General features: G+C 45.8%; 1 protein-coding gene across 2 annotated transcripts in view; it reads right to left on the bottom strand.

Moving 5' to 3' along the window:
• LOC136633341 (class I histocompatibility antigen, F10 alpha chain-like) overlaps positions 1-22659 on the bottom strand; it is an 83566-nt gene extending 60907 nt beyond the window's left edge. Inside the window, exon 1 of one of the 2 annotated variants that reach the window (XM_066609012.1) lies at positions 22539-22659. In XM_066609012.1, the coding sequence (XP_066465109.1) occupies positions 22539-22596 (58 nt within the window). In that variant the 5' untranslated portion in view covers positions 22597-22659. Of the gene's footprint in view, positions 1-14881; positions 15019-22538 lie in introns of those variants that run through there. The other variant, XM_066609010.1, reaches the window with a different exon arrangement.
• Positions 22660-26440: the final 3781 nt, after the last annotated feature.

Genomic DNA, 26440 nt, shown 5'->3' on the forward strand with positions numbered 1-26440 from the left:
CCACGATGATGTGTGCACACGATACAATTAGGAAAGCGACAAAATACCCCAAAAGCCTGCTGGAGAAAATCATAATCCAGTTCAGTGGCGTCTCTGGGTGGACCGAGTTAAGAGATTTTGATTTCTTTCATTCTGGAAAAATACAGAGATCGGCGGATGGCACGCAGAACTCAGGGGCCCGAAAATCTACAGAACACGGTAAGATTGCTTTATGTAAATCTACCGATGTGATCTGGGTTCTGACTGCTTTTCTGCCTGTACCTGATCCAGAGTGATAAATCAATGAAAGGCAGGTAATATAGTTCTTTCTTACTCGGAAAAGACCCCCGTTTTAACCTGCTTAAGGGGTATTTTGTATGCTGTGTCTGTTATGTCTGAGACGGTTAAAAATTGTGTATACAAGACCAAGAGATAAATTCTGTGAGGGTTAATGTGTCGGGAGGGCGGACTCGGCTGTTTAAGTCTGAGGGAACACGCCAGTGACACGTGCTCCTAGGTAAAACTAGTGTGAGGTTAGGAAGATTTATGATACGAATACTTACCATATGATTGAGCGTGTTATGTTCTCATATGTGGAAAGGTATTTACGGGTGAATATAGCCGTGGTGTGACGGCTGATTTCTCCAGAATATTATTGAGGTTTTGGTCATTGAAAATAATCGTCAGTCTCTGTGTATAGCTAAATGTCCTGTCTAGATCGTGTACAAGGAGTGCTCTTGGGGATTACTAGTATACGGTGGGCTGTTATAAAGGTAGATGAGATATATACCTTGGGTTGATATAAAGGTGGATATATATATATACCTTGAGCCGTTGTGGGTATTCTCCAGTAATCCCGTCTGTCTGCTATTATAGAAACAATGTGCAGTGTTGATTATTGGGGGAGGGGTGCTGGTAAGAGAGTGGACTGAAGTTAAGCCACTAAGAGCACTTCTCAATTAACCCTTTCTGTTTACTTTGTCTTTCCCTGTGTTTTATAGAATTAATGCGTATTGTAATCTGAGTGGGAAAGAAGGGTTATATGGGAAGGATTTGAAGAAAGCAGATTTTACAAAAGAAACAGTACTGTGTGCAGAAACTTTGAATAGAATAGAATAAGCAGGCAGAATAGAATGAGGGATCAGTACAGGATGTTTTGGAATATGCAAAACATGTAGAAATGTTATACAAAGAGAAGGCTCAGGAAAAGTTGCAGAAAGGAATGTTAGGTCATGGACAGATAAGCAGAAATGCTAGGTCATGGACAGGTAAGATAGGTTGTAGAAAGTTTTCAGAAGATGAGCAGGAAGCCTAGCAGAAAGAAATGTGTTTTTAGATTGCTAGAAGGAGGTATAATGTAGTTAAGAGATTGAAGAGGGGAAAGCATGTAGGGGGGGTATGTGTATTGCTAATGAACAATGTAATGTCTTTGTGTTGACTGCGGCCCCTCCCTGTAATGGCGGCCGTGCTTGCAATGTTTACAATCCAACATGGTGTGACTCTGCAGTAAATGTAGTGAGGCCTGCCCCCACCCTGAAGTTACTTCCCCCCATGTGCTCACTTTCAGGGTGTGTGATGTTACTTCCGGTCCCTCCCCATCCGGGGCAGGACCTGGCCCCGCCCCTTCCTCCTCCAGCAGCCATCTTGCCTCACCTGGAAGTGCTGCTGCCCCTGGCCCCGCCCGTTCCTCCGGCAGCCATTTTGCCTCACTTGGGAGATTTGTAGCCCCGCCCCTTTCTGCCTCTGGCGGTCATTTTGCTGCATTTGGGAGGCCTATATTCCCCAATGCCACTGTATCCAGTGCTAACATCATGATTGTCTGAAGTAAGGTTTTGTTTGACCAGACTTTGTTACGCTCCAAGATGTGGCCACTTTGGATGTGTGATAAGTTCAGGGAAACAAACCTTTGTGGAGATGCAGCTTGGGACATGGTAGATGACTAAGCTGGTTTATAGTGCATGGAAGATTGGAGTTGATGCATGGGGGGCAGAGGCCGGGAATACATGACAGGGGACGCTCTCTCATGTTCCCAGGGGCTCTGTTTTCCACTGCCCGCTTCTCCAATGGATACTCAGACAGATGATGTTATGGAAGGCTCCTACAGATGGAATAATTTCCCTATAGTCACCCAGCAAACTTTTTCATGCAATTTGGTGAATTAATTTTACTTTTTATGTGAAGAAAGAGGGACTGAATTGCCCAGAGTAGGATGTTAATTCATCCGTATTCTTTAGTTTTTTTTAAGTCTTTTGTATATTCTAGTGTCAGTCTACACTGAAGCTATAATTATATTCCGACAGGAGAGTAAAAGCTAAACGCTGGCCATACCCTGAAATACTATTACACTGGGTGACGTAAAATTTTACTTGTGTTGCGCCCCCTTGTGTTAAAAAATGCTAACTGCGACCTGAAATTAAAAAAAAAAATTTTTTTTTTAAGGAGATTTTTGCTCAGACTTCGCTGCATACAATGTCACCTTGACCTACAAAGTGCTTGTTTTTGTGCCTCTTGGTTTACTAGTTTGAACGCAATGACTCTTTTTCCATTGAGTATTGCGGTTCAAAAGGGGGGAGGCATAGGTGATCTGGGTCATAGATGATCTAGGTGTTGTAGATCAGCTATTGGGTTTGGAAAAAAAATAAATAAATGATTTTGTGCTACAAGATTCCGAGCCATGTGAAATAGAACATCAGAACGATTATTTAGTACTAATTCAGTAAGAAACTGCAGATATGCAAACAGTTATCAGAACCTCTGTTGATAATGCATATGTTGAGCTTTTTGCAGATGGTACCAGGGTGAGGATTGATGACTCCACATCGGATATGCAGTGGTCACACAACAAGATGTCCTAGAAGCAGAAGCTCTGCCTCCGCATGTCACAGTACAATAAGCGGAATGGAAGGCCCTCACTGAGGCGTGTAGAGTGGCGAGAGGTAAGACCGGCAATCCTTTACACTGACTCCTGGTATGCATTTGGCATAGCTCATGATTACGGCCCAATATGGAAGGCCAGACAGTTTTTTACCTTAGCAGGACAACCAATTGAGAATGGTGCAACGGTACAGAGTCGCATGGAGGCCCTACTTCTACCTGACAAAGTTGAGAGTTCGCACCGATTCCTACACTGGAGAGGCGAGAGACGACACCCTCGCTGACAGCGCAGCAAAGGCAGCGGCCCTCAAGCCGTGGAAGAAAGAAGAAAGATACTGACAGCATGAGTCAGTGTTAAAAAAAACTTTGGACATTGACAAAAATTTGGACTTTGATATGCTAAAGACTTTTACAGTTACCAGCCAGCAAGGAAGGAAAGAATAAATGGACTAATATGGGAGCAGCAGAAACAGGACAGCGTGTGGTGAACAGTCAACAGCACTTGCCCACCACAGTTCCTGTATCCCATGATGGCCCAGCTGATGGACGCAAAGACCCACCTAGTAAAGCAGTAATGACGACGACGCTTGAAAGAGGTTGGGCGACTTCTAGGTTCTCTGTAGCTGCTGCATCATTTGTCCGGTTTAGCATGATCTATGCCATGGGTAAGTCAGGGCAGAAGTAAATTTGCCACACCACACTTGCCGGGACCACTCTACCCATTTCAGGGATTGCAAATTGACTACGTTCAGCTCCCACTTGTTGGGAAGTATGAATACGTGCTTGTTGTTGTTGATGTCTTTGCAGGTTGGAGGCCGACCCTGTTACCAAGGTAAACAAGTAGGTAACCGCAAAGAAGCTCATGAACGAGGTAAACTGTGAATATGGGGTACCAGAGGTGATTCAGAGTCAGACAGAGGTATAAACTTCGCAGGTGAATGTAACATGTCATGTCTGCTCTGGGTGTATCCCAGGCCTTTTACATACTGTACCACCTTTAGTGTAGTGGAAAGGTGGAGAGACGTAGTGGCACGCTAAAAGTAAGATACTTAAAAATGACGCCACTTTGGAAAGACTGTCATCCAATAGCCTTATACAGTGTTAGATATGAACCCAGGGGGGATTATACATTATCTCCCTACGAGATTGTTTGGGCTAGCCCCAAGACTAGGTCGTTACTATCCTCAGTAGTTACAATTACAATCTGATGTGTTGACTGAGTATGTGATTTCCGTTGTTAAAGAACTAACCAAAGCCTATGCACAGGTGTTCTCTTCCAGACTCAGAGGCAGACACTGGGACACATATCTTGCAGCCTGGGGATTGGGTGTGCATCAAGAAGTTCCCCAGGAAGCACCCTCCTGAGCCCCGATTTGATGGCCCCTACCAGGTGCTTCTGACTACTGCCACAGCTGTGAAACTAGCCGAAAGACTTACATGGATCAACGCTTCATACTGTAAGAAAGCTTCAGATCCGGGAGACCAGTCTTAGTTGTGCCAAAGACGTTACTCTGGTTAGGGCTAGTGAGAGAGGAAGGTAGCAACTGGAATCCTTAGTCGGAAGAATATGGGGGTATGGTTACCTTCTAGTATAACTCGTCCAATGCTCAAGTAGCCGCATATTCCTTCGACTATTGTACTGTGGTCCCGTGTCTAGGCGCAAGATCCCACCGCAGGCCAGATTTAGCTCAGTCCAGCTGGTTATATGACTTATATACCCGGGGAATACAATATGCTTGCGCCACTGATAACGTCTGGGGAGAAGACTGCCGTTATTGGGGATTAGTGGGATGGAACGCAGGAACAGACTAGTCCTATAAACCGCGAAGTGCCTTAAATAAGAAAAATAGGAGCGGGAAATCCCTAATTAGTCGTATAACCCTCCTTGAGAATAATAAGGACAGCAGGTATTGGAAGGCTGAACTTAGTATGCTGCTTGGTTTTAATGCGGTTGTTACACTAACCATGGGAGATCCAAGCCCGGGGGACGGGGGAGACTTATAGTCTGGGGACATACCGGTACGGGAGGATAGATCCCTTAGGGAAGTTTAAAATAAGGGATATGGTAGATGCAGCCGAATGGAAGCCTTCACTTAGTCCCGTGCCCATAATTAACCCCCTCCGCCGTAAGATAAAGACCTTGACGAACATGATGATCATAGCCGACCCTACCTTTTGAGGACACCTTGACAGTAGCGACTGGCTACTCTGACCAGAATCTCTGGTTGGAGTTGATGAGGTACAATGCTAACAGGAGCAACAAGTCTAACTGTTGCGTGTGCGGTAGTGCCCGACTACACTCGGGGATGGTCCCCCTAAATCTCCCTGTAGATGCTGAAGAGTGGTTTATTAGTCTCTTCACGAACATTTCCGCTAATTTCACTGTCCGTGAGAAATGAAAGAAGGAATACTCTATAACTACTTAAGTGTTTGCACCGGAGAGAGTATTACTGACTACCCTGGAAACTACACCTGCCAGGCAAATAGGCAGGGTGGAGGGAGATTTTTGGGGAACTCACCAACGGGTATTGCTCCTCCTACAGTATGATAGGAGGGGAATAGATGCAGAATCAGGTCCAGTCCTTAGGAGACGTTTACTGGCTTTGTGGAGACATGAGGTAGAGGACCCGCCTGGAGGGTAATTGGACAGGGGAGTGTGCCTTAGTAAAGCCCTTATGCTCCTCCACATCCTGTCAGACACCAACGTTTCCCTTGTTTGAAAAAGATGAAGAGCCAGTTCCGATAATGCCAACCACATGCGCTACCAAAGAAAAAGGAGAAATGTACTAGTACTGTGCCTGCCCCGATCTCCTAAGATGGATTGTCAGTGGAATTCCCATTTGCCTAGGGATAGTGCAGAAGACCTTAGGTTCCGGCGAGGGCACACCCTGTGGGGTGTTAACTTGTACAGATAGAGGGTATGGATGCCCGGAAATGAGCCCAGGGAATCCATGGCCTCCCTCTGAGGTGAGGTAGGGATCCCCCCCTCCTAGGAGTAGGGACTTACGGGCAGTGGGAAAACCCTGACGCAAGGGTGAGGCGACTTGGACGTGTTCACCATTAGGACTATCTCCAGGAGGGACACTGGTGTGGGTGAAGATTAGGGAGTCCCACGCCGTGCGTACCTGTGTACGCTACTAGTATTGTAACATTATGCTAGAGCGAGAAGAGAGACCCCTGGTGGTAGTTTTGATCTACACGTGTACATTGACGTCATGGGATAGCCAAGGGGGGTACCTGACAAGTTTTAAAAATTAGAGACCAAGTTAAAACTAGATTCGAGTCCACTTTCCTGATCATTAGGGTAAATAAATGTTGACTGGATTAATTATGTTTATTATAATTAGCAGTGGTTTATAAATTATACTAGAGACGCCTTATAGGGACTAGTCGACCAATAGGACCTACCTCGACTATGACTTTTTTAAAAATAGAATGGCCTTAGAGACGACTTTAGCTAAAAAGGGGAGTGTCTGAAAGATGATAGGGGAGACTTGTCATACCTACATCCTAGACGACACGTGACCCGCGGGTAAAGACGCAGTTGCCATTAAGAAGCTGACCGCACTAACTAAAAAGAGCTAACTTTTGGGACCAGCACTCGCCATGGATGAGCGGGTGGTAAAGGATCCTGGCACAGACGGGCGTCGCTGTTGTATGTGAACTGATGGTTATCTTTTCTGTTCTAGTCTGCTGTGTTATCCCCTGTGTCAGAGAGACCTGTGAAACTGATGCTGGAAAAGCCGCTCCCACCATGAGTTTGCTGGATGCATCCCCAGAAGGAGTGGACAAGTCCTACACCCCCTTGAAGACCCTAAAACGAACCTTCAACGCGCTCCAGTTATAGGCTCATGCGCAGAAGACTGTGAAAATTAGATAAAGAATTAGAGGATAGACATTTTAAGGGGGGATTGTGATAGACATGATGATTATTTATAAAATGTCTATCGCTTTGTATAACCCAAATGTATTATGCTATTGTAATGACTTCAGCCTAATGTGGAACTCTGCTGCATAAGGAAAGAGTTAAATCACAGTGTTATATGTTATTGCTTGAGTGTTTTCCCAGTCCTCCCCATCCCCCACACACAGAATCTTCTTGAACAAAGGGATATCTACTTTCACTTTCAGATTTGGACACATGTTAAAGACAAAGGCTTCTACTTGAGAGAGGTGGGGAGAAGGGGAGGCGGGGGATTCTATATGATCCGACAAATGAGAATCCTATATGTTACTGATGTAACCTGTTGCACGCCCATTGTGTGTCTGTACAATAAAAGGCCCTGTCTGGCTGTTTCTGGGCAGAGAGCCATTTTGGATATGAGGCTGATAGCTTGTGTCTAATTTGCTCCACGATGATGTGTGCACACGATACAATTAGGAAAGCGACAAAATACCCCAAAAGCCTGCTGGAGAAAATCATAATCCAGTTCAGTATTTCGTGTATAAAAAATAAAATAAAAAAAAGCACCTAAAAACGCGGCCATACGAAGCATTGGACTTCAATGGCTTCATTCAGATTAATGTATTTTCCCACGTAAAATTGAAGCGCATGAAAAAAAAAGAAAGAAAGAAAAAAAAAAAGGACACGCAACAATTTTTGGCAGTCTTTTTTATACGGCGTGTGAAGATAGGTCTGTGATACGCAGCAAAACGTGAGGGGGGGGGGGGGGGAGTTACCGGCGTACAAGGGTTAAACAAAAGACAGCTCACCCAAATTCAGCATAATTTGTCATTCTATTCCGATCGTTGCTTGCCGTCACTTTTGCGTATTTTTTACTATTTACGCAGCAGCGCCGCGGGTGAATGACTGGAAATACGCAAATTAAAGGGGTTGTCCCGAGGCAGCAAGTGGGTCTATACACTTCTGTATGGCCATAATAATGCACTTTGTAATGTACATTGTGCATTAATTATGAGCCATACAGAAGTTATAAAAAGTTTTTTACTTACCTGCTCCGTTGCTAGCGTCCTCGTTCCCATGGAGCCGACTAATTTTTGGCCTCCGATGGCCAAATTAGCCGCGCTTGCGCAGTCCGGGTCTTCAGCAGTCTTCTATGGAGCCGCTCGTGCCAGAGAGCGGCTCCGTGTAGCTCCGCCCCGTCACGTGCCGATTCCAGCCAATCAGGAGGCTGGAATCGGCAGTGGACCGCACAGAAGAGCTGCGGTCCACGAAGACGGAGGATCCCGGCGGCCATCTTCAGCGGTAAGTATTGAAGTCACCGGACCGCCGGGATTCAGGTAAGCGCTGTGCGGGTGGTTTTTTTAACCCCTGCATCGGGGTTGTCTCGCGCCGAACGGGGGGGGGGGGTTTAAAAAAAAAAAAAACCCGTTTCGGCGCGGGACATCTCCTTTAAGATCGAGACTCGAGCGTGACAAAGAGTCACTCATGCAAAAACGCACATGGTCGTGTGAAGGAGGCCTTAGGCTGTATTTACATGAACGGTTTTATTGCGCGGCGCACAAGTAGGTTCCTTTATTCGTAATGATGCTGCAGGATTTGTAAAAAAATAAATAAAATCCCAGCAGTTCTATTTTCTTGTGAGTCTCACATGAGAATATGACATACAAACATGCGGTCTCCGTCACATCGCACAGGACACGAGCGGGGTGTCTGTGTGATGCGATTCGCGCACAAGAATCTCAGGCGCAGCTCGCCATTAGCCCCGCACATACAGCCCTGGTGATTGCTGACAAAAATGATGGTGTAGTTGATGTCAGAATTTATGTTGATCCAAGCAAAGCTGAACCGAGCGCCACTGCTTGCCAGCAGAATATAATAGGCCACCCCGGTGATATTTATATACCTTCGTGATGCAGCTGTCCTCCAGTATATATAAGTCACAGAGTGCTGCCTTGGTTAGTTATTCCTTTCTTTCTCCTCAGACGGTCATGTGATCTCATTCTGACAGCTCAGATCTGATTGAGGGTTATATATTCATCTCCTAGTCAGATTCTCAGTCTGTGTGATGCTCACATGGAGCTATTACTAAAGCTGCTTGCAAGAGGGGCACAGACACTCCTGCCATAGTTACTGATGAGGATCACATAGCTCCTGTCACACAGGTGTAATAGAGGAGATCACAGCTCATCCTCCTGACTGTATACTTGTGCTCTGTAGCTTATTTAGGTGAATACAGAAGAGATCATGTCCATAACTGTGTTTTCACAGCGGATTACACATGGACGCATAATATGTGGTGAATGAAGTCAATGGACTTCTACTTATCCATGCACATGCGTGTGGCCATTGCTTATCGATACATATACAAGAAATAGATAGCAGCATACTGTTCATCTCTGCATACCACGCAGTGTTGGCCCTATACTTTTGTATAGGCTACATAATCTATTGCATATGGGAGCTTTTTCATATGCATCCCTGCTCTGAAACATTAAAGTAAAGAGTCACATTGCTCATGTCCGTGTGATACACAAGCATGCGCAGTGCACACTCAGCCATACGCAGTCTATTCTAATTACTTGACGGCAAAGCTGATGTTAACATATGCCCAAGGACAGAAGCCCTAATGATGATTAAACTGCCCCTCACCCACTTGCAGGCAAAAATGGTATAGCCTCAGCTAATGTAGTGCTGATGCATCATGGGATTGATTGAAAGTGAAAGTAAGAAAAACAGTCTCAAGATGTTGACTAATAATTATCAGAAAGGGGGCTGCACTGCAGGAAGGTGCCTGAAATACATAGAGACCTCCAGAGTATAACAGGCAATTAGGTGAGGGGGGCACGTATAAAAGAACGTTTTTGCCAACCCAGTCCTGAAAGGGGTTGTCCCGCGAAAGCAAGTGGGGTTAAGCACTTCTGTATGGCCATATTAATGCACTTTGTAATATACATTGTGCATTAAATATTGGCCATACAGAAGTTATACACTTACCCCCTCTGGTGTTGACGTCCCCGTCTCCATGGCGCCGACCAAAGCCTTCTTCTGCCTGGATTAGAGGCGCTTGCGCTGTCTGCCCTCTTCTGTCAGAGGGCAGACAGAAGCCCCAACCCCCCCCCCCCCGCGCTTAATATTGCATGCCTAACACAGGAGGAAGTGCAGAGCTGGTTAAAGAGGATTAAAATTGATGGGCCCAGATGGAATACACCCAAGAGTTCTAAGGAAACCAAGTAACATGATAGATAGATCATTATTTCTTATATTTAGGGACACCATTGAGACTGGGGTTGTACCACTAGATTGGCAGATTGCCAGTGTGGTTCTAATATACAAAAAGAGGTCTAAAAGAAAGCCTGGTAACTACAGGCCGGTAAGTCTCACCTCAATAATTGGAAAAACATTTGAGGGATTTCTGAGAGCTGCCATCCTAGAATACCTCAAGGAAAAACAGCATAACTCCTCATCAGCATATGTGGCTACAAATGGACCTAGATAAGTTGGAGGCTTGGGTTAAAAAAAAAATCAAATGAAGTTCAATGTTGATAAATGTAAGGTTATGCACATGGGCAGGAGAAACGGATGTCACCAATATACTCTAAATGGGGTACCACTAAGGAAAAGTGACATGGAAAAAGACCTGGGGGTACTAGTGGATTATAGACTAAACTGGAGTAACCAATGCCAGTCAGATGCTGCAAAAGCTAATAAAGTCCTGGGGTGCATTAAAAGAGGTATAGGGGCAAAGGACGAGAACATTATCCTTCCATTATATAAGGCACTTGTCAGGCCTCACATGGAATACTGCGCACAGTTCTGGACACCGGGGCTCAGGAAAGATGTCACAGTGCTTAAGGGGATTCAAAGAAGGGCAACTAAATACATGGAATGACGGGACTGGAATACCCAGAGAGGCTATCCAAATTGGGATTATTTACCCTGGAAAAAAGACGGCTAAGGGCTCCCACACACTTGCGTTTACGTTTTTTGTTAATGCGATTGTCAATGGGACTTTCTAATGTTAAAAACGCATCGCACCAAAAACACAAGTTGCATTGTGTTGTGTTGCGTTTTTAACATTAGAAAGTCCCATTGACAATCACGTTAACAAAAAACGCAAACCCAAGTGTGTGGGAGCCCTAAGGGTGCCTTTCCACTACCCTTTTTTTATTGTTGCGGTTTTTTTTTCACGCGATTGTCAATGGGACTTTCTAATGTTAAAAATGCAACGCAATGCGCCAAAAACACAAGTTGTGCTGCGGTGTGTTGCGTTTTTAACATTAGAAAGTCCCATTGACAATTGTGTTAAAAAAACGCAAGTGGAAAGGCACCCAAAGGGGCGATCAGATAACTCTGTATAAATACATGAGGGGACGATACAAGGATCTCTCCCAGGATCTGTTTATACCCAGGACTGCGACGGTAACAAGAGGGCATCTGCTACGTCTAGAAGAAAGCGAGTTTCATCACCAACACAGAAAGAGCGCTATGATATTACAGTATATAGAGCTTAGGTGACCAACAGGGTTATTGATCCGGGTCTTGGAGTTAGGTAGAACTCAAATGTTGATCCAGGGATTATTCTGACTGCCATTATGGAGTCAGGAAGGAATTTATTTCCTCCAAGTTAGCTAAATTGGTCTCTGCCCGTTTCTTTTTTTTTTTTTTTGCCTTCCTCTGGATCAACAACGGGAGGGGGGGGGGGGGTAGAAACAGGCTGAACTAGATGGACATTGTCTCCCTTCAGCCTAACATACTATGTTATTAGGACGCCAGCCCTCCTTAAAGGCAGGGTCTTCCCTCTCCCTGTTACCAGCTCAGGGCAAGATACTTTCCTCAGCTTCCATCTTTGTACATCTGGTATATCTTACCTCCAACGCCGAGGTCGGCTGTCAGCCGTGCTGGATTGGGTCATCACCTACCCGGTAGATTGACAGAGTGGTTCCACATCCTCAGTCATTACACTGATCCCCATTCATACCACTCAGAATACACAGCAGATAAGCGATTTCACAGCTGCCCCCCTATATTTCCCATAATACACTGCAAATAAGTGATATAATAACTGATATCCCTCTATACTCCCCAGAATTCACCACAGATAAGCGATATAACTGATACCCTTCCATAATCTACAACATACACAATATATATAAGTGATATCATCACCTCCATACTCCCCAGAATACACCGCAGATAAGTGATATAATAACTGATCCCCTCCATACTGACCAGAATACACCGCAGATAAGTGATATAATAACTAATCCCTTCCATACTGACAAGAATACACTGCAGATAAGTGATATAATAACTGATCCCCTCTATACTCCCCAGAATACACTGCAGATAAGTGATATAATAACTGATCCCCCTCCATACTGACCAGAATACACTGCAGATAAGTGATATAATAACTGATAACTGTGCTCCCCAACCCCTGCACCTCCTGTACCACCCTCAACCCATTTGTGTCTAACCCAATGTATCTCACATTGCAATTGTTGTACTGTTTTGCATTTATCCATGCCTGAAAGCGCTGCGAAATAAGTTGGCGCTATACAAATAAAGATTATTATTATTATATTATGATCCCCTCCATACTGACCAAAATACACAGCAGATAAGGGATATAATAACTGATCCCCTCCATACTACCCAGAATACACTGCAGATAAGTGATATAATAACTGATCCCCTCCATACTGACCAAAATACACTGCAGATAAGTGATATAATAACTGATCCCCTCCATACTGACCAGAATACACTGCAGATAAGTGATATAATAACTGATCCCCTCCATACTGACCAGAATACACTGCAGATAAGTGATATAATAACCGATCCCCTCCATACTCAGCAGAATACACAGCAGATAAGGGATATAATAACTGATCCCCTCCATACTGACCAAAATACACTGCAGATAAGGGATATAATAACTGATCCCCCTCCATAATCCCCAGAATACACAGCAGATAAGTGATCTAGCTGATCACCCTCCATACTCACCAGAATACACTGCAGATAAGTGATATAATAACTGATCCCCTCCATACTGACCAGAATACACTGTAGATAAGTGATATAATAACTGATCCCCTCTATACCGACCAGAATACACCGCAGATAAGGGATATAATAACTGATCCCCCTCCGTAATCCCCAGAATACACAGCAGATAAGTGATCTAGCTGATCCCCCTCCATACTCACCAGAATACACTGTAGATAAGTGATATAATAACTGATCCCCTCCATACTGACCAGAATACACTGCAGATAAGTGATATAATAACTGATCCCCTCCATACTGACCAGAATACACCGCAGATAAGTGATATAATAACTGATCCCCTCCGTACTGACCAGAATATACTGTAGATAAGTGATATAATAACTGATCTCCTCCATGCTGACCAGAATACACTGCAGATAAGTGATATAATAACCGATCCCCTCCATACTCACCAGAATACACCGCAGATAAGGGATATAATAACTGATCCCCTCCATACTGACCAGAATACACTGTATATAAGTGATATAATAACTGATCCCCTCCATACTGACCAGAATACACTGCAGATAAGTGATATAATAACTGACCCCCTCCATACTCCCCAGAATACACCGCAGATAAGTGATATAATAACTCATCCCCCTCCATACTGACCAGAATACACTGCAGATAAGTGATATAATAACTGATCCCCCCTCCCCCATACTCACCAGAATACACCACACATAAGTCATATAATAACTGACCCCCCTCCATACTCACCAGAATTCACCACAGATAAGTGATATAACTGATACCCTTCCATAATCTACAACATACACTATATATAAGTGATATCATCACCTCCATACTCCCCAGAATACACCGCAGATAAGTGATATAATAACTGATCCCCTCCATACTGACCAGAATACACCGCAGATAAGTGATATAATAACTAATCCCTTCCATACTCCCCAGAATACATCGCAGATAAGTGATATAATAACCGATCCCCTCCATACTGACAAGAATACACTGCAGATAAGTGATATAATAACTGATCCCCTCTATACTCCCCAGAATACACTGCAGATAAGTGATATAATAACTGATCCCCCTCCATACTGACCAAAATACACTGCAGATAAGTGATATAATAACTGATAACTGTGCTCCCCAACCCCTGCACCTCCTGTACCACACTCAACCCATTTGTGTCTAACCCAATGTATCTCACATTGCAATTGTTGTACTGTTTTGCATTTATCCATGCCTGAAAGCGCTGCAAAATAAGTTGGCGCTATACAAATAAAGATTATTATTATTATATTATGATCCCCTCCATACTGACCAAAATACACAGCAGATAAGGGATATAATAACTGATCCCCTCCATACTACCCAGAATATACTGCAGATAAGTGATATAATAACTGATCCCCTCCATACTGACCAAAATACACTGCAGATAAGGGATATAATAACTGATCCCCTCCATACTGACCAGAATACACTGCAGATAAGTGATATAATAACCGATCCCCTGCATACTCAGCAGAATACACAGCAGATAAGGGATATAATAACTGATCCCCTCCATACTGACCAAAATACACTGCAGATAAGGGATATAATAACTGATCCCCCTCCATAATCCCCAGAATACACAGCAGATAAGTGATCTAGCTGATCACCCTCCATACTCACCAGAATACACTGCAGATAAGTGATATAATAACTGATCCCCTCCATACTGACCAGAATACACTGTAGATAAGTGATATAATAACTGATCCCCTCTATACCGACCAGAATACACCGCAGATAAGGGATATAATAACTGATCCCCCTCCATAATCCCCAGAATACACAGCAGATAAGTGATCTAGCTGATCACCCTCCATACTCACCAGAATACACTGCAGATAAGTGATATAATAACTGATCCCCTCCATACTCCCCAGAATACACCGCAGATAAGTGATATAATAACTCATCCCCCTCCATACTGACCAGAATACACTGCAGATAAGTGATATAATAACTGATCCCCCCTCCCCCATACTCACCAGAATACACCACACATAAGTCATATAATAACTGACCCCCCTCCATACTCACCAGAATACACCGCAGATAAGCGAACGAGAAGCACAATGAGGGGGAACATCTTCCTCATCCTGATATATTGGGGCCCAGAGTTACGAGAACATAAAGAACTTCTCCTCTGACAAACACAACTGGAGCCGTCAGTCAGTGACTCCTCACACTGCAGGAGGAGCTCAGCTCTGATTGGACGGTAGGTATCCTCTCCTCCATTAGAAAAATCCGCCTGCAGCTGCTCATCAGTTACCGGGCAGAGTGAGGCTGGAGAGGTTAGATGGTGGAGAAAGTGAAAGTAACATGTTGGGAGATTATAGAAATAATGACGATTTATAAGAAAGTGTGAGGTAAAAGTTGGTGCTAATGAGGAATAAGAGGGGGGGGGGGAGGTCTGCTGGTTCTGTGGGGTCCGGCAGTAGGATGAGATACGTCACCGCTGACCCGAGAACCGCAGCCGTACCTGCCCCTATAGAAACGGTCAGCAGTGCGTGGATGAACTACATAATGGCGCACTCCTCAGGGTGCGTCCGCACAGGCGGGATATCCACAGAATATCTCCCAGAAAAAAAAAAAACCTCCGCTGGGGAAGTATTTTTGTACATAAATCCACAACAGACTCGCCCCGTATAGACATGCTGTTAGGGCTTATTCAGACCGTATTTACGCAGGTATTTCGTGTATAAAAAATAAAATAAAAAAGCACCTAAAAACGCGGCCATACGAAGCATTGGATTTCAATGGCTTCATTCAGATTAATGTATTTTCCCACGTAAAATTGAAGCGCATGAAAAAAAAAGAAAGAAAAAAAAAAAAAGGACACGCAACAATTTTTGGCAGTCTTTTTTATACGGTGTGTGAAGATAGGTCTGTGATACGCAGCAAAACCTGAGGGGGGGGGGGAGTTACCGGCGTACAAGGGTTAAACAAAAGACAGCTCACCCAAATTCAGCATAATTTGTCGTTCTATTCCGATCGTTGCTTGCCGTCACTTTTGCGTATTTTTTTACTATTCACGCAGCAGCGCCCCGGGGGAATGACTGGAAATACGCAAATTAAGATCGAGACTCAAGCGTGACAAAGAGTCACTCATGCAAAAATGCACATGGTCGTGTGAAGGAGGCCTTAGGCTGTATTTACATGAACGGTTTTATTGCGCGGCGCACAAGTCGGTTCCTTTATTCATAATGATGCTGCAGGATTTGTAAAAAATAAAATAAAATCCCAGCAGTTTCATTTTCTTGTGAGTCTCACATGAGAATATGACATACAAACATGCGGTCTCCGTCACATCGCGCAGGACACGAGCGGGGTGTCTGTGTGATGCGATTCGCGCACATGAATCTCGGGCGCAGCTCGCCATTAGCCCCGCACATACAGATCTGGTGATTGCTGACAAAAGTGATGGTGTAGTTGATGTCAGAATTTATGTGGATCCAAGCAGAGCTGAACCGAGCGCCACTGCTTGCCAGCAGAATATAACGGGCCACCCCGGTGATATTTATATACCTTCATGATGTAGCTGTCCTCCAGTATATATAAGTCACAGAGTGCTGCCTTGGTTAGTTATTCCTTTCTTTCTCCTCAGCTGTCAGAATGAGATCACATGACCGTCTCAGATCTGATTGAGGGTTATGTATTCATCTTCTAGTCAGATTCTCAGTCTGTGTGATGCTCTTACATGGAGCTATTGCTGAAGCTGCTTGCAAGGGGGGCACAGACACTCCTGCCATAGTTACTGATGATCATCACGAAGCTCCTGTCACACAGGTATAATAGAGGAGATCACAGCTCATCCTCCTGACTGTATACTTGTGCTCTGTAGCTTATTTAGGTGAATACAGAAGAGATCATGTCCATAACTGTGTTTTCACAGCGGATTACACATGGACGCATAATATGTGGTGAATGAAGTCAATGGACTTCTACTTATCCATGCACATGCGTGTGGCCATTGCTTATCGATACATATACAAGAAATAGATAGCAGCATGCTGTTCATCTCTTCATACCACGCAGTGTTAGCCCTATACTTTTGTATAGGCTACATAATCTATTGCATATGGGAGCTTTTTCATATGCATCCCTGCTCTGAAACATTAAAGTAAAGAGTCACATTGCTCATGTCCGTGTGATACACGAGCATGCGCAGTGCACACTCAGCCATACGCAGTCTATTCTAACTACTTGACGGCAAAGCTGATGTTAACATATGCCCAAGGACAGAAGCCCTAATGATGATTAAACTGCCCCTCACCCACTTGCAGGCAAAAATGGTATAGCCTCAGCTAATGTAGTGCTGATGCATCATGGGATTGATTGAAAGTGAAAGTAAGAAAAACAGTCTCAAGATGTTGACTAATAATTATCAGAAAGGGGGCTGCACTGCAGGAAGGTGCCTGAAATACATAGAGACCTCCAGAGTATAACAGGCAATTAGGTGAGGGGGGCACGTATAAAAGAACGTTTTTGCCAACCCAGTCCTGAAAGGGGTTGTCCCGCGAAAGCAAGTGGGGTTAAGCACTTCTGTATGGCCATATTAATGCACTTTGTAATATACATTGTGCATTAAATATTGGCCATACAGAAGTTATACACTTACCCCCTCTGGTGTTGACGTCCCCGTCTCCATGGCGCCGACCAAAGCCTTCTTCTGCCTGGATTAGAGGCGCTTGCGCTGTCTGCCCTCTTCTGTCAGAGGGCAGACAGAAGCCCCCCCCCCCCCCCCGCGCTTAATATTGCATGCCTAACACAGGAGGAAGTGCAGAGCTGGTTAAAGAGGATTAAAATTGATGGGCCCAGATGGAATACACCCAAGAGTTCTAAGGAAACCAAGTAACATGATAGATAGATCACTATTTCTTATATTTAGGGACACCATTGAGACTGGGGTTGTACCACTAGATTGGCAGATTGCCAGTGTGGTTCTAATATACAAAAAGAGGTCTAAAAGAAAGCCTGGTAAGTCTCACCTCAATAATTGGAAAAACATTTGAGGGATTTCTGAGAGCTGCCATCCTAGAATACCTCAAGGAAAAACAGCATAACTCCTCATCAGCATATGTGGCTACAAATGGACCTAGATAAGTTGGAGGCTTGGGTTAAAAAAAAAATCAAATGAAGTTCAATGTTGATAAATGTAAGGTTATGCACATGGGCAGGAGAAACGGATGTCACCAATATACACTAAATGGGGTACTGCTCGGGAAAAGTGATATGGAAAAAGACCTGGGGGTACTAGTAGATTGTAGACTAAACTGGAGTAACCAATGCCAGTCAGATGCTGCAAAAGCTAATAAAGTCCTGGGGTGCATTAAAAGAGGTATAGGGGCGAGGGACGAGAACATTATCCTTCTATTGTATAAGGCACTATTCAGGCCCCACATGGAATACTGCGCACAATTCTGGACACCGGGGCTCAGGAAAGATGTCACAGTGCTTAAGGGGATTCAAAGAAGGGCAACTAAATACATGGAATGACGGGACTGGAATACCCAGAGAGGCTATCCAAATTGGGATTATTTACCATGGAAAAAGACGGCTAAGGGCTCCCACACACTTGTGTTTACGTTTTTTGTTAACGCGATTGTCAATGGGACTTTCTAATGTTAAAAACGCAACGCACCAAAAACACAAGTTGCATTGTGTTGCGTTTTAAACATTAGAAAGTCCCATTGACAATCACGTTAACAAAAAACGCAAACCCAAGTGTGTGGGAGCCCTAAGGGTGCCTTTCCACTAGCCTTTTTTTATTGCTGCATTTTTTTTTCACGCAATTGTCAATGGGACTTTCTAATGTTAAAAACGCATTGCACCAAAAACACAAGTTGTGCTGCGGTGTGTTGCGTTTTTAACATTAGAAAGTCCCATTGACAATTGTGATAAAAAAAAAACACGCAAGTGGAAAGGCACCCAAAGGGGCGATCAGATAACTCTGTATAAATACATGAGGGGACGATACAAGGATCTCTCCCAGGATCTGTTTATATCCAGGAATGCGACGGTAACAAGAGGGCATCTGCTACGTCTAGAAGAAAGCTGGTTTCATCACCAACACAAAGAGCGCTATGATATTACAGGATATAGAGCTTAGGTGACCAACAGGGTTATTGATCCGGGTCTTGGAGTTAGGTAGAACTCAAATGTTGATCCAGGGATTATTCTGATTGCCATTATGGAGTCAGGAAGGAATTTTTTTTCCTCCAAGTTAGCTAAATTGGCCTCTCCCCCTTTTTTTTTTTTTGCCTTCCTCTGGATCAACAACGGGGGGGGGGGGGGGGTAGAAATAGGCTGAACTAGATGGACATTGTCTCCCTTCAGCCTAACATACTATGTTACTATGTTATTAGGACGCCACCCATCCTTATAGGCAGGGTCTTCCCTCTCCCTGTTACCAGCTCAGGGCAAGATACTTTCCTCAGCTTCCATCTTTGTACATCTGGTATATCTTACCTCCAACGCCGAGGTCGGCTGTCAGCCGTGCTGGATTGGATCATCACCTATCCGGTAGATTGACACAGTGGTTCCACATCCTCAGTCATTACACTGATCCCCATTCATACCACTCAGAATACACAGCAGATAAGCGATTTCACAGCTGCCCCCCCCCCCTATATTTCCCATAATACACTGCAAACAAGTGATATAATAACTGATATCCCTCTATACTCCCCAGAATTCACCACAGATAAGTGATATAACTGATACCCTTCCATAATCTACAACATACACTATATATAAGTGATATCATCACCTCCATACTCCCCAGAATACACTGCAGATAAGGGATATAATAACTGATCCCCTCCGTACTGACCAGAATACACCGCAGATAAGTGATATAATAACTAATCCTCTCCATACTGCCCAGAATACATCACAGATAAGTGATATAATAACTGATACCCCTCCCTACTGACAAGAATACACTGCAGATAAGTGATATAATAACTGATCCCCTCTATACTCCCCAGAATACACTGCAGATAAGTGATATAATAACCGATCCCCCTCCATACTCCCCAGAATACACTGCAGATAAGTGATATAATAACTGATCCCCTCCATACTGACCAGAATACACTGTAGATAAGGGATATAATAACTGATCCCCCTCCATACTCCCCAGAATACACTGTAGATAAGGGATATAATAACTGATCCCCCTCCATACTGACCAGAATACACTGCAGATAAGTGATATAATAACCGATCCCCTCCATACTGACCAGAATACACTGCAGATAAGTGATATAATAACTGATCCCCCTCCATACTCCCCAGAATACACTGCAGATAAGTGATATAATAACCGATCCCCTCCATACTCCCCAGAATACACTGCAGATAAGTGATATAATAACTGATACCCCTCCCTACTGACCAGAGTACACTGTAGATAAGGGATATAATAACTGATCCCCCTCCATACTCCCCAGAATACACTGCAGATAAGTGATATAATAACTGATCCCCTCCATATTCCCCAGAATACACTGCAGATAAGTGATATAATAACAGATCCCCTCCATACTCACCAGAATACACCACAGATAAGTGATATAATAACTGATCCCCCCTCCATACTGACCAGAATACACAGCAGATAAGTGATATAATAACCGATCCCCTCCATACTCCCCAGAATACACCGCAGATAAGGGATATAATAACTGATCCCCTCCATACTGACCAGAATACACCGCAGATAAGTGATATAAAAACCGATCCCCTCCATACTCCCCAGAATACACTGCAGATAAGTGATATAATAACTAGAGATGAGCGAGCGTACTCGGAAAAGCACTACTCGCTCGAGTAATTGGCTTTATCCGAGTATCGCTGTGCTCGTCCCTGAAGATTCGGGTGCCGCTGCGGCTGACATGTGAGTCGCAGTGGGGAGCAGGGGAGAGCGGGGCGGGAGAGAGGGAGAGAAAGATCTTACCTCCATTCCTCCCCGCTTTTCCCTGCAGCTCCCCGCTCCGTGCCGGCACCCGAATCTTCAGGGACGAGCACAGCGATACTCGGATAAAGCAAATTACTCGAGCGAGTAGTGCTTTTCCGAGTACGCTCGCTCATCTCTAATAATAACCGATCCCCTCCATACTCACCGGAATACACTGCAGATAAGTGATATAATAACTGATCCCCTCCATACTCCCCAGAATACACTGCAGATAAGTGATATAATAACTGATCCCTTCCATACTGACCAGAATACACTGCAGATAAGTGATATAATAACTGATCCCCTCCATACTACCCAGAATACACTGCAGATAAGTGATATAATAACTGATCCCCTCCATACTCCCCAGAATACACTGTAGATAAGGGATATAATAACTGATCCCCCTCCATACTGACCAGAATACACTGCAGATAAGTGATATAATAACTGATCCCCTCCATACTGACCAGAATACACTGCAGATAAGGGATATAATAACCGATCCCCTCCATACTGACCAGAATACACTGCAGATAAGTGATATAATAACTGATCCCCCCATACTGACCAGAATACACTGCAGATAAGTGATACAATAACTGACCCCCCTCCATACTGACCAGAATACACCACAGATAAGGGATATAATAACTGACCCCCTCCATACTGACCAGAATACACTGCAGATAAGTGATATAATAGCTGATCCCCTGCATACTCACCAAAATACACCGCAGATAATGGATATAATAGCTGATCCCCCTCCCTACTGACCAGAATACACTGCAGATAAGGGATATAACTGATCCCCTCCATACTCCCCAGAATACACTGCAGATAAGGAATATAATAACTGATCCCCTCCATACTCCCAGAATACAGATAAGTGATATAATAACTGATCCCCTCCGTAATGACCCAAATACACTGCAGATAAGGGATATAACTGACCCCCTCCATACTGACCAGAATACACTGCAGATAAGTGATATAATAACCGATCCCCTCCGTAATGACCCAAATACACTGCAGATAAGGGATATAACTGACCCCCTCCATACTGACCAGAATACACCACAGATAAGTGATATAATAACCGATCCCCTCCGTAATGACCCGAATACACTGCAGATAAGGGGTATAATAACTGACCCCCTCCATACTGACCAGAATACACTGCAGATAAGTGATATAATAACTGACTCCCCCCCCCCATACTCACCAGAATACACCACAGATAAGGGATTTAATAACTGACCCCCCCCCCCCCCATACTCACCAGAATACACCACAGATAAGGATATAAATACTGACCCCCCCCCCCCTTCCATACTCACCAGAATACACTGCAGATAAGGGATATAATAACTGACTCCCCCCCTCATACTCACCAGAATACACTGCAGATACGGGATATAATAACTGACCCCCCCCCCCCATACTCACCAGAATACACCACAGATAAGTGATATAATAACTGACTCCCCCCCCCCCCCATACTCACCAGAATACACTGCAGATAAGGGATATAATAACTGACCCCCCCCCCCCCCATACTCACCAGAATACACCACAGATAAGGGATATAATAACTGACCCCCCCCCATACTCACCAGAATACACCACAGATAAGGGATATAATAACTGACCCCCCCCCCCCCCCCCCATACTCACCAGAATACACCGCAGATAAGTGATATAATAACTGACTCCCCCCCTCATACTCACCAGAATACACCGCAGATAAGTGAAGGAGAAGCACAATTAGGGGGAACATCTTCCTCATCCTGATATATTGGGGCCCAGAGTTAGGAGAACATAAAGAACTTCTGCTCTGACAAACACAACTGGAGCCGTCAGTCAGTGACTCCGAACACTGCAGGAGGAGCTCAGCTCTGATTGGACGGTAGGTATCCTCTCCTCCAATAGAAAAATCCCCCTGCAGCTGCTCATCAGTTACCGGGCAGAGTGTGGCTGGAGAGGTTAGATGGTGGAGAAAGCGAAAGTAACATGTTGGGAGATTATAGAAATAATGACGATTTATAAGAAAATGTGAGGTAAAAGTTGGTGCTAATGAGGAATAAGATGGAAAGGGAGGTCTGCTGGTTCTGTGGGGGCCGGCTGTAGGATGAGATACGTCACTGCTGACCTGAGAACCGCAGCCGTACCTGCCCCTATAGAAATAATGACGATTTATAAGAAAGTGTGAGGTGAAAGGTGGTGCTAATGAGGAATAAGAGGGGCGGGGAGGTCTGCTGGTTCTGTGGGGGCCGGTGTGGTCACCATGGTGATGTGTAATAATCCTCTGTCCACCATTGTGTCCGCTCTCCTCTGCTAAGCGGTTCTATCCAGTCACAACAAGCGATATATGACTGATGATGAAGGAGAATGATGATGGATGTGATGTACCTGTCAGAACAGCCATCCGGACAGCAGCGGCCAGAGCCGTCACTAGTAGGATTAATGTCACCGCTGAGGACACCATTTCCTGCTAATCACTGCTGACATCCATGTGATGTCCTGTACAGAAAACAGCGGCCGTAGGATGAGATACGCCACCGCTGACCCGAGAACAGCGGCCGTAGGATGAGATATGTCACCGCTGACCCGAGAACAGCGGCCGTAGGATGACATGTCACCGCTGATCCGAGAACAGCGGCCGTAGGATGAGATACGTCACCGCTGACCCGAGAACAGCGGCCGTAGGATGAGATACGCCACCGCTGACCCGAGAACAGCGGCCGTAGGATGAGATACGTCACCGCTGACCCTAGAACAGCGGCCGTAGGATGAGATACGTCACCGCTGACCCGAGAACAGCGGCCGTAGGATGAGATACGTCACCGCTGACCCGAGAACAGCGGCCGTAGGATGAGATACGTCACCGCTGACCCGAGAACAGCGGCCGTAGGATGAAATACGCCACATCTGACCCGAGAACAGCGGCCGTAGGATGAGATACGCCACCGCTGACCCGAGAACAGCGGCCGTAGGATGAGATACGCCACCGCTGACCCGAGAACAGCGGCCGTAGGATGAAATACGCCACATCTGACCCGAGAACAGCGGCCGTAGGATGAGATACGCCACCGCTGACCCGAGAACAGCGGCCGTAGGATGAGATACGCCACCCGCTGACCCGAGAACAGCGGCCGTAGGATGAGATACGTCACCGCTGACCGGAGAACAGCGGCCGTAGGATGAGATACGTCACCACTGACCTGAGAACAGCAGCCGTACCTGCCCCTATAGAAATAATGACGATTTATAAGAAAGTGTGAGGTGAAAGGTGGTGCTAATGAGGAATAAGAGGGGCGGGGAGGTCTGCTGGTTCTGTGGGGGCCGGTGTGGTCACCATGGTGATGTGTAATAATCCTCTGTCCACCATTGTGTCCGCTCTCCTCTGCTAAGCGGTTCTATCCAGTCACAACAAGCGATATATGACTGATGATGAAGGAGAATGATGATGGATGTGATGTACCTGTCAGAACAGCCATCCGGACAGCAGCGGCCAGAGCCGTCACTAGTAGGATTAATGTCACCGCTGAGGACACCATTTCCTGCTAATCACTGCTGACATCCATGTGATGTCCTGTACAGAAAACAGCGGCCGTAGGATGAGATACGCCACCGCTGACCCGAGAACAGCGGCCGTAGGATGAGATATGTCACCGCTGACCCGAGAACAGCGGCCGTAGGATGACATGTCACCGCTGATCCGAGAACAGCGGCCGTAGGATGAGATACGTCACCGCTGACCCGAGAACAGCGGCCGTAGGATGAGATACGCCACCGCTGACCCGAGAACAGCGGCCGTAGGATGAGATACGTCACCGCTGACCCTAGAACAGCGGCCGTAGGATGAGATACGTCACCGCTGACCCGAGAACAGCGGCCGTAGGATGAGATACGTCACCGCTGACCCGAGAACAGCGGCCGTAGGATGAGATACGTCACCGCTGACCCGAGAACAGCGGCCGTAGGATGAAATACGCCACATCTGACCCGAGAACAGCGGCCGTAGGATGAGATACGCCACCGCTGACCCGAGAACAGCGGCCGTAGGATGAGATACGCCACCGCTGACCCGAGAACAGCGGCCGTAGGATGAAATACGCCACATCTGACCCGAGAACAGCGGCCGTAGGATGAGATACGCCACCGCTGACCCGAGAACAGCGGCCGTAGGATGAGATACGCCACCGCTGACCCGAGAACAGCGGCCGTAGGATGAGATACGTCACCGCTGACCGGAGAACAGCGGCCGTAGGATGAGATACGTCACCACTGACCTGAGAACAGCAGCCGTAGGATGAGATACGCCACCACTGACCCGAGAACAGCGGCCGTAGGATGAGATACGCCACCTCTGACCCGAGAACAGCGGCCGTAGGATGAGATACGCCACCGCTGACCTGAGAACAGCGGCCGTAGGATGACATACGTCCCCAATGACCCGAGAACAGCGGCCGTAGGATGAGATACGTCCCTGCTGACCCGAGAACAGCGGCCGTAGGATGGCATACGTCCCCGCTGACCCGAGAACAGCGGCCTTATGATGACATACGCCCCCGCTGACCCGAAAACAGCGGCCGTAGGATGACATACGTCCCCGCTGACCTGAGAACAGCGGCCGTAGGATGACATATGTCCCCGCTGACCCGAGAACAGCGGCCGTAGGATGACATACGTCCCCGCTGACCCGAGAACAGCGGCCGTAGGATGACATACGTTCCCGCTGACCCGAGAACAGGATTCTCGCCGCGGGACCCGACCCGAGTGCCTGCAGGGAGAAGCGTGTACTCACCTGCGCCCGGCGGCCCCGGCTCTTTCATGTGCCGGCTGCCGGGCTGCCGGCGCATGTGCAGACCGGAGCCGGCGGCCGGGTGAGTGACGTTTCTCTGAGAGCCCCGCACAGAAATAGGACATGCCACGGTTTGTTTGCCGCGCAAGAGTTTGCGCGGCCAAACCGCGGCCGTCTGCATAGGAGTGCCTATTTTAATGCACTCCTATGCAGGCTTTTTTAGTGGCGGAAATCCCGTGGGATTTCCGCCCGTATGCAGGCGGCCTTATTCTGTGGATTCTCACTGTGGCTCAGCTCTTCAAAGGAGGCGTGAAATCTGCAACAAAACCTGCAGTAAATCCACAAGTAACACACGGATTTTGCTGCTGATTTTTGTTGTGGAATCACAGCAGTATTCACAGTAGATATTCCTCTGAGGGCAAAAACACATGGGCGCATGCGCTAATACGCTCACTGCAATGGAGCATATTAGCACAGGAACCGTGTTTTTTTGTTTGTTTTTTCTCACTATTCAAACTCCATGCTATAGTGTGCGAGTTTGAAAAAGAAAGCGCAAAGATTGGTCCTGCCATATCTTTTTCTCATGTAGTATTCACTACGTGCATGATAGATAGTGCAAGCCCTGTCTTTTCTAGATCGAACTATTAATGCGCCAGAATCCCGATAGTGGAAACTAACCAATGAAATCAAAGGTTTTGTTTCATCCCGTTATGCGGCTGGGATTTTCATGGCCACGTAATGGGATAAAAGAGCCTTCCTCTTCCTCCTGTTGCATCGTGCGGCGCGATGCAACTTTGGTTCATCGGGTTCTGGCTGTCATTGGCTA

The sequence above is a fragment of the Eleutherodactylus coqui genome, chromosome 6, assembly GCF_035609145.1.
Source record: "Eleutherodactylus coqui strain aEleCoq1 chromosome 6, aEleCoq1.hap1, whole genome shotgun sequence".
Lineage (NCBI taxonomy): Eukaryota > Metazoa > Chordata > Amphibia > Anura > Eleutherodactylidae > Eleutherodactylus > Eleutherodactylus coqui.